Source organism: Austrofundulus limnaeus, unplaced genomic scaffold, assembly GCF_001266775.1.
Source record: "Austrofundulus limnaeus strain Quisiro unplaced genomic scaffold, Austrofundulus_limnaeus-1.0 Scaffold293, whole genome shotgun sequence".
NCBI classification, from domain to species: domain Eukaryota; kingdom Metazoa; phylum Chordata; class Actinopteri; order Cyprinodontiformes; family Rivulidae; genus Austrofundulus; species Austrofundulus limnaeus.
In genome coordinates this window covers 101,119-110,660 of record NW_013952695.1, presented here as the reverse complement: position 1 = coordinate 110,660, position 9,542 = coordinate 101,119, and the positions used below count along the sequence as shown (strand labels likewise).

The following is a 9,542-nucleotide window of genomic DNA, read 5'->3' as shown; positions in this document are numbered from 1 at the left end:
GTAATATAGTATTTATTTATGATTTAAATTCTAAAAAAGAAGAGTTTTATACTCTAAATAAAACCTAAATACAATGATCTTTTTTCTCTCAAACACAGGCTGATTATCTGCACTTCACAGTGACCTGGACGGTTCTTTCTAACCTCATTCAGAGGATGGGACAGATGGAGAGGAGTTTGACTGAGTGCAGGTGTATATTTTTCTCTGCAGGGTGTGTGTGTGTGTGTGTGTGTGTGTGTGTGTGGGCAGGTGTATCACATATGTGTTTTTCTCTCACCTTCTACCATCTCTGTGTGTCTGTGTCACTGACTGACCAACCAAATCAGCAATTACTTGCCCTCCCGACCATTGCTCAATAGACCTGCCCAAGCACCAAATAAAGGCTGCACACCTGCACGCTCACACATACACACAGGTGGAAAACGACAGACGGACACACAAACACACCTGTGAGATGTAAACACGCAGATTGGCAGCTTTCCTGCCAGCAGCTCAGGACTATCTGTGGCTGCTGCAGAAAGGCAGAGCCTGTGAATGTTAAGTGCCTCCCTTAGGGAGGAAATAAGGCCGGCTGATAAGTTAGTCAGCTGCAAATCCAACAAGTCCACATGAAGGCAGAGAGGACAGCAGTGACACGACACACACCACCTCTTACTCTCACACTATCTCTGCTCTCACACCTTCACACACACACACAGGCAAACAAATCATACAAACTCAACACATAAAGAAATGGTCACCCTGAGAGCGTCGCAACAAGAGAGCACAGAAAAAAGACAAAAGAAAAACAAACTCTGAGCTCAAACTGTGAAACAGAAAACAGTCACACATTTAAAATAAGAATATAAATAATAAAAAGTTCAAACATGAAGGAGTTTAACCTGGATGCATCTGTTTAGACACACGTGCCGACCCACCTGCCTCATCACTCCCCCCCCCCCCATCTCTGCTGCCCAGCTCACCTCCTTTCTTGCTAATTACAATTGATTTATGATGGCGCAGGTAGCTTATCAGGTGCCCGGTGAAATTACAATGGCTGTCTGAAGGCTGGAAGGAGAGCGAGGGTTTGTCTGTGGTCAATGTCGAATGGTAAAATCAATTAGCATTGATTGGCAAAAGGTTCATTTTCCCCACAGAAGATGCAGTCGAAGGGGATTAAACTTCCCTCTGACAACTTTGATACGACACAATGGAAGCTTTTCTGGCTGCACTGTGGTTAAACAGGCTTTTAATAATAAAACTGATGCTTTTCATCACACAGACCCTCTCAATGCAGCTGTGGCTGCATTTCAAAATCAGGCCTCGGCTAGTTGGGTCTGGCTGGGAAACAGATAGCATTGATCCGAGTATCAGAGGCCGAAATCCCTCGCATCTTAATCCTCATCAAGAAGCACATGCAGAATTCAAATCGTCCAGCTTCAGGCCTTAAATAAAGGCAGATCAACAGCTGGACAGAATGTGAGAGCAGGAACCAGAACCAAACAGGTGAAGACGAGGCACCAGAAAAGGTTACGTCTTCATCTCATRCCGCTCGTCTTTCTCAGATTTCTTCTAAAGTCGKTAAAATCTGGTGCATCTGTTGGGTTCCTAAAGCAGAACAGGAAGTATTTCAGTGAGTCTCACCTTCGATGGCCAGCATAGCTCTCAGCTCTCTGTTCAGCAGCTCGAATCGTCTCTCCAGATCGTGCTCCTTCTCCCTGTGGCAAGTTGGAGGCAAAACACACACACAAAGTTCATCAATATGTTAATGACTAAATCATTAAGTACTTAAAGAAACCTGCAATAAACATCGATTCAGCCACTTGCCTGGACCTTCTCCTGCTTCACATTAATCTACTTGCACATAACTGATACTCATAGTGCGCTCACACAGCGCTGGGTGAACGTGTGTGTGAGAGGCAAAACAAGGAATGAAAGGCAAGGAGGGAAAAATGCATGAAATTAGAATAAAGGACGTGTGTCTGTGTGGTCTTATATATTTATATATAAATGTGGTGTGGTGTGTGTGTGTGTGTGTGTGTGTGTGTGTGTGTGTGTGTGTGTGTGTGTGTGTGGGTGTGTGTGTGTGTGTGTGAGAGGCAAAACAAGGAATGAAAGGCAAGGAGGGAAAAATGCATGAAATTAGAATAAAGGACGTGTGTCTGTGTGGTCATATATATTTATATATAAATGATTTTTAACTAACTCTAAAAGTGAAACAGGTCAGAAGGGAATCACTGCTGCTCCTGACCGACGGATTTCCTMTTGCTTTCAGAACCAGCCGCTCTGTTTTCACAAAGTACACCGGGTTGCCATGTAGGGAATGACAAAATATCGTACTATTAGTTACTTTCTGTCGCTCTACAAAATAATCGTGTTTAGGTCCAAACTATGCGAAAATGCCTAATTTTATGTATAATTGGGCTTTTATTACTTTGATGTTAAACTTATAGGAGTAATAAAATCTAACATTTCATTGTGTGGTCTAAGACAGAAAACTGCAACAATGACAGATAAAACACATGTACACAAAGCAATAGAAGTTAAAATGATATCCAAGTGAATGTGTTCACTGTTTTAATCTGACACCCAATTATCAAGACAAACAGGTAAATAAATGTTAAACAACAGACTTGAGTTGGGGGTTTTAAAATGTGATTTTGAGTCAACAGCACCTCCTNGTGTGTGTGTGTGTGTGTGTGTGTGTGCAGCACAAATTGAATTCTTTCCTCTTTCAGCCATATTAAAAAAATGAGCTAATTCAGTCTAATAGAATTTGTCCTTCACAGGCGCCTTTTCTCCTCGCCCCCATAAAGAGAGAACAGAAAGGGCTAATAATCAGCCCTTCTGTCAATTGGCCACTTTAAAAGCCTCCCCTTTCCCACGATATAATGTGATTATGAATACTTCAATCTCCCCGCCACTTGCACTCTTTGAAATCCTGCAAATAAAGAAAAAGGCAGTGTGTGTGTGTGTGTGTGTGTGTGTGTGTGTGTGTGTGTGTGTGTCCACCTGTCGCAGCTGACCATGTACAAAAAGACTAGAGATAGAGTAGCGATTGCCACATTTCTATTGATTTCATATTCCTTCTACATGTAAATCAATGAGCGGAGGCAGAGGGGGAAGAGGAGGGGTGATGGAGTGAGACGTTCACCCCGGCCTCGTGTAGCTTCAACCAGTTTCATCTCTTGTAGACTGAAGTGATGTTTTAGTGTTTTAATGCATATTTGAGATATTTTCACAGATGAGGGTTATATGTTAGTAGAAATTAAAAAGTGTACGTACAGCAGAGASAGCTGGTTCTGCCGCCTGATCAGGGCGTTCTTCTTGTTGACCAGCATGAACCACTCCTGCATCATGGCCTCCTCCTCCTCCTTGTTGTTTCCTGAGAATTGAAAAACAAACATGTTTCAATGCTGCGAAATCTGCCGATRCGTAAAAAATCGAGGACGCCTCCCAGACAGTTTTTTTTTTATTTTGTCACCGCTGAGTCAGCAAGTCCATGTGAGTTTCCTGTGTGTGAATAAAGCCCCCCTCGCCCATGTTCCTGGTGTAAACAGTCACTCTTCACGCCGCGTCTTCACAACGTCAATACGGCTTCGACTGGGGCGGGATTAACGCAGCGATTACCGTCAAGCGCCTCTACAGAGTGAAGCCTCTCACTGTAGGGCAAAACATATCCCACCAATCACTCAGCAGGCCTTCAAAAATAAATAAATAACAGACCTCTCTACCGCTCGGTGTAATACCTGCACARCACGCAGTGAGCTAGCAGAATCAGATGCATGGCTAATGTAAGCTTCGCCCACGCCTGGGGCTAAAGCTCCGTACGCTAACTTGCTTACAGGCTACGACGGGATGCGAACAGCTGATACAGACGAAGCACGTCGAATGGAGAGCCTCAAGTGTCAGGAAAAAAAAAACCCTTAAACTACACGATCCAAAAGATGTAAGGGGATTATCAGAAAGTGGCACAARGAAACTGAATCCATGATGTTTATTTTAAAGTGATTTGTCTACTTGTAACCCTCATGTGCTGAACAACTGTAAGCATAATTGAGTCTAAATTGAAAACATGATTCAAATATTTTTCAGGGGAAAGTTTTCTCTCTGGTCAGATCACTCAGTTTTGTGACATCAGCTTTAATCTTCACACCTGTGAAGWGGGGGAATTGATGAAAACAGAAAACAAAAGCTGAAGAATGATTTTAGACATCATGTTAACCCTTGCGGTWTCCGGAAAAATACAAAGACTTTATAATTGGCAAAAAACAACACGCACAATTCCCTAAATGAACTTTTCCCCTTTTTATGACATTAATAAAAGATTCCAACTAATTCTGACACTCACGTTTGAACAAACTTAAAATGTGATGCGCTGAAATAAAACCAGTTTATATTTTTGTCAAACACACTCGGGTATCGGGCCACTGTGTTGCTGGTGACAAAAGGTAGGCGCGTGGATTTGTGCACAGACACCGGCGAGTGCGTGGACATTTGTGATACTCTGAGCCGGCAGATGTACGTAATTTCATTTAGGAGGGAGGAGGGAGCGGGGCGGGGGGGAGTGAGAGGAAAGAAAAACGAAAGAATGAAAGGAAGCTTCGGGATTTAAGCTGAATCGGAGGCTCGTGGATTACTGTAGTCAACTTTGAAATGGACGACACTCGGAGGGGGGATAAAGCCTGCGCTGACAGGTCATTGTACTGCCTCGAAGTCAAATAAAACAAGCAAATAATAATGGCAAATATTAAGCTCCTGTGACATTGTGGCGAGGCAGGCTGGAAGACGAGGGGGGATTATAAAGCTATATCCCCCACCGTTAGCCAGACAGCCGCCACATTTCATGAAAGGAGGAAAGGGGAGGGAGAAGGAGGAGAGGAGGAAAAGCCAGGAAGGTCAGAGGAATGGTGGGGAAAAAGGAGATAAAATAGGTTAAAATGAAGGAGAAAGAGTAAATGGACGAGAATGGAGAGATGGAGCTCCTCGGCGTCCATCAGGGTTGAACTCTGACCCACAGATACCACCTGACTCTTAAAGAGACAGAGCTGGGTTTGACAAAGACAAGTTGGACTTGGGCACCAGAACTATTGCACCGACTGAAAGCTCCGACAGCATCAGTAAGAATCTGAAAATTAGGGCTGCAACAAATGACTATTTTGATATTCGACTAATCTGCAATTATTTTTCCAATTAGTCGATTAGTCAATGATTGTTTTTGTCACGACGTCCATCTATGCTTCCTGTGAGTGCACCTCCAGTTCCAGCTCCAGTACACACCATGTCACCTGTTATCCAGTGTCTCTACTTTAACATAAGTTCCCAGCTCATTAAAATAACCCATGAAACATTTGAATTTTAACCTGAAACCTAACAGCTTACTCAGATGTTTTTTAACATTAATGTAAACATAATAAAAATGAAATTATATGAAACTTGTTAAACTGCAAGTAGTCTTTTAAACAAACAGCTAAAGGCCCTGTCRCATTRCAWTGTTTTTAGATAACTYATGCTAAATTATGAAATTTATTTTATGTCTAAATTAATCGTTGCAGCCCTACAGAAAATTAGGCAGTAATAAAAGTCACCCTCGTATATTAGATCATTTTCCATAAAACAGCAGTTATATCCTTGATTATTAGAATGTTACGGTAAATTATCTGTAAGTTCTCCTATGTTAGTTATCTTCTGTCTTCTTCTAAATGGTGTTCTGAACTGTAATTTCATTGTGCTCTGTAAAATAAAAATCTAATCTAATCTAACAAAACTCAACATTTTAGTAGTTTTTAGTTCAAAATCCCACTTACTTTCTAACAAAAAGAAAATCTAACACTGCAGGGATCAGAAAGTGCTTCTTATTTAATCAGCTCATTAACTAAACTGTAATGAGCAGCTGAACTCCACATCATCATATTATGGTTACAAATCAATAAYTGTTTTAGTTTAGCAGTAAACCTCAGGAATTAAAGGAATGCTGCTGGGATCCAACTGAATTGATTTYCTAATTAACATGTTTTTTCTCGCCGAAACTGTAATGAGATCTTCCGTATGTTACGAGCAGCAGCAGCAACAACAGGAGGAGAAAAAAAATCCTGCTGATTGTTGCTTTGCATAAAGACAAATGGTGTAAGTATCCCTGGCAAGCAGCACTGACACCATGTCTGTGAATCCAGCCTTGGCTCTTGGAGGCTGTGGATCCATGCTGGCTCTCAGGGGGCCATCTTGGATCGAAGCATCTGCCAGTTTGGCAGGTTGCGTTCTGGGTCTTGCTGCTCGCCTTATACGSCACTTCTCTAGTGCTCAATGCGGAGCGGGAACAGGCCAAACTCTGCTGAGGCTGAAGTATTAAAATTGGCACGGATACAATGTTTGATCAGTACATCAAAGGCTGAGAGAAACACGCCTGATGGAGATACATGGGGTTTCCTCACCTAAAGGGAACTTTATCGTTTTTGATATCACGTTCAGTGTCTCCTATYAATGCGTTGGGGAGAAACGCAGACGATACAATCAACCGAGACGCATACAGAGCTGAGATACAACTGATAGACATATTCCAACAACCTCTCTATCTGATTGCTTGTCTCCCTCCTCTCTTGTTTCACTCGGTCTCAGAGACACAACCAGGATAAAATGACACAAACTGCATTGTGTCAAGGGAGATCCTGAGGGCACGGTGAAAAAGCCTGGTTAGCACAGATCACCATGCATTTCTGTGAATCCATATGAGAGATAGGAAGAAAACGAAATGAAGGMAAGAAAGGGTGAAAAGACAGAGGGAGCCCCTGTCGCCAAATAAGATTAAGATAGCCATCTTGGCCACTGCTCCATTCAGAGTGGATAGGAATAATGAAACTCACCCCGAGGTGGACAAAGTGYGGCTGCTGCTGCTGCCAGTCTGCACTGCTTTTCTCACATCCAAGAATTGCCTCTATGCAATTTAATTATGCACTATCAAGCTTTAAACATGTACAAACTGTGTTACCTACAGGTGGCTACAGGTAAATCATCCATCAAAAGCTGAACAGCTTGGGTGGGGTTACTGATGCTTTAGCTTTGAAATTCCAGGATTAATTTACTCAATCTAGGATTTTAACCATGCAACATTAGAGAAAAGACAAAAASTGATTGCAGTGATTCAAACATCAAATTATTCGATTTTAATGCAAGTTGCATTTATTTTGCTGCCTTGACAAGAAATTTGTGGTTTAAAATGACTGAACTGATAAGCTAGTAATCTACCACGTCAGTCTTTTGTTGCAAATGACGTTACAGAGCTCAGCACTTCGGGCTTTTAGGAAGTACATTTGTTAATTATGAAGAATTACTTGATGAACTAGAAATGCTGAGTCAGGTTTACGTCTGGAACATCTTCCCCTCTCTGCCTCGAAGGAGGGTGCTTGGATAACAGAGGCAAATGAAAGGAACAGAAAGAGAAACGCATTAAAAGCTGTGATCACAGCACGTTCATCTCATTTCTTATCCCACCATTTTGTCATTTAATCCAATAGCTGCTAATCCAATTTGTCTATCGGACATGTATAAAGGCGGGGAGGAGGAGAACGGCGAGGGGGAGGGAAAGGGAGGAGATAAAGCTGAACTTGTCTCGTGTGTTGGAGTCACTTTCTTAGTTGTAGTTTATTTAAGGCCCGAGCCTCGCTTGTGTCTCTCCCATCGTTCTCTCCATCCGAGCGTCGGATATCAGCGGGAGATCAGGGGAAGATGAAAGCCAAAGGCACATAAAAGGAAGGCAGAAAAGAAGGAATAAAAAGAAACAGGATGAACATTGTTTCCTGTGATTAGGTAAGAGCTCGTTAAAAGGCTGTCACTGCGGCGATGTGAATATGCATGATGGGCCGGCCTAATCAGAGGGGTCTGTGGTGAGGATCGGAGTGGGGTGGGGGGGGGGGGGGTGTAAGCAGCCTGCTGAAGTCTTGATTTAATTAATGTGAGTGAAGGAGTGTCTTGTTAGGAAGGAGGAGGACACAGGGAAGGTTGATGAGCTTTCAGAATCAGCTTTTGTGGCAAAACATGATGGATCAGATTCAACGGTTTAACTCCATCTCCTCCTCATCGTTCTTCAGGTTGTGGTTAAAACCTGAATCAGGCAAAGCAATGCAACTGCAGCAACAACTCTGAACTCTGGCAACACTACACTAGTGATGTAAGAATCAAACCCTCCATTCTTGTCTTTAAATGCACATGTGATTTCCTCTGCTCGCTCCTATTCTCTGTCGCTCTCTACTGAAGTGCTGCTGAGGGCTTTTTCTTCCCCCCTCCTCCATGGAGTCTTGGACGAGGCCTTTTTAGCCGTCCTCAATGGCACAATGGTCCTAGAGTATAGAGCAGATTCCTGCTTTATTGAACCTGTGTATAATGTCTGCTGAATGGAACACATTAACCGATTCATGCTCTCACCTCCATTCCTTTTTTCCTCCCCTCCCCAGACAGGGGAAAAAAAAGAGAAAAGTAAAATTGAGAAAAAAGAACGAGAGAGAGAAAAAAAGAGAGAAAAAGCCTCCTCTCACAGTTCGGTACAATGACTGCCTTTTCCACTGGTGTCATTTGTCAACCACTGCTTGCTTTACAACTCACAAAAGAGACGGAGGTATGAAACGGCGTGCAGGAGAGGTCACGAGTTTAGAGGACGCAGGATCATGTAACTATTTTTTAATCAATTGTTGTTCAAAGAGCCATAATTATGTTTTCAGTTGAAGATTGAAGGTTTACCTTTCTTTCAATACAACTTAAATGTTTATATATATATGTGATCATTTATTATAATAAAACTGAATTAGATGAACATTAGGCTTAAAGGCTGACAGAAATTTGAGTTTCTTTAATAATAAGAAAAAATGGTTATATATTTTTAATTCATTTATTTCATCCATCTAAAATAAAATATAATGTAAAAATAATAAAAAACAAGTATATCAATAACTGAATAAAAAGGGTGCAGAAAGAAAAAAAAATCATATTAGCCTGTTATTTAAAACAAAAATCACTTCAAACAAACAAACTTGAACAATCTCCAAATTTGAAAAAACAAAAACAAAACTAACATCAGGAATCCTGTGATATCTACACTAAACACTACATACAATCATCTAAAGATAAACCATAACAATAACTTAGTGGTCTTCTTAAACATATAAATTGTAGAAGATTTTATGCTGGTATCAAGACAATTCAACAAACTTATTCTCTTAATTACAGTGCAGCACTCCTTCAAAATGAAGATTTTACAAAAATCTCCATTAAGGCAGTAAAGACTCTTTATATATTTAACAAACTTAAATCATATAGTTACCAAAGTTTTAATACAAATGCAGTTCCTGGCATAATTTTACCATATTTTCACTCTAAACTATTAAGAGAAAATATGGAAAATCAGTCCAATTTGAAATTAAACTGCAAAGACAACAAGCTTTAAAAAAACATTTCTCTCCCCAACAGCACTCCCCTCCCTCATAGGGGGAATTCTGAGACTTTGTTTGGAATATAAACATTTTCCAGCAAGTTTTAGTTATCTCAAAAAATATATATAGAAAAATAATCACCAA

At 41.1% G+C, this 9,542-nt stretch overlaps 1 protein-coding gene across 1 annotated transcript in view; it reads right to left on the bottom strand.

Moving 5' to 3' along the window:
• Window positions 1-9,542, bottom strand: part of LOC106526758 (EH domain-binding protein 1) — a 26,516-nt gene that overhangs the window by 8,974 nt on the left and 8,000 nt on the right. The window contains exons 3-4 of the mRNA XM_014021438.1: window positions 3,265-3,364; window positions 1,624-1,697 (exon numbers count right to left, since the gene is read on the bottom strand). Of these exons, the coding sequence (XP_013876892.1) occupies window positions 1,624-1,697; window positions 3,265-3,364 (174 nt within the window). The remainder of the gene's footprint in view (window positions 1-1,623; window positions 1,698-3,264; window positions 3,365-9,542) is intronic.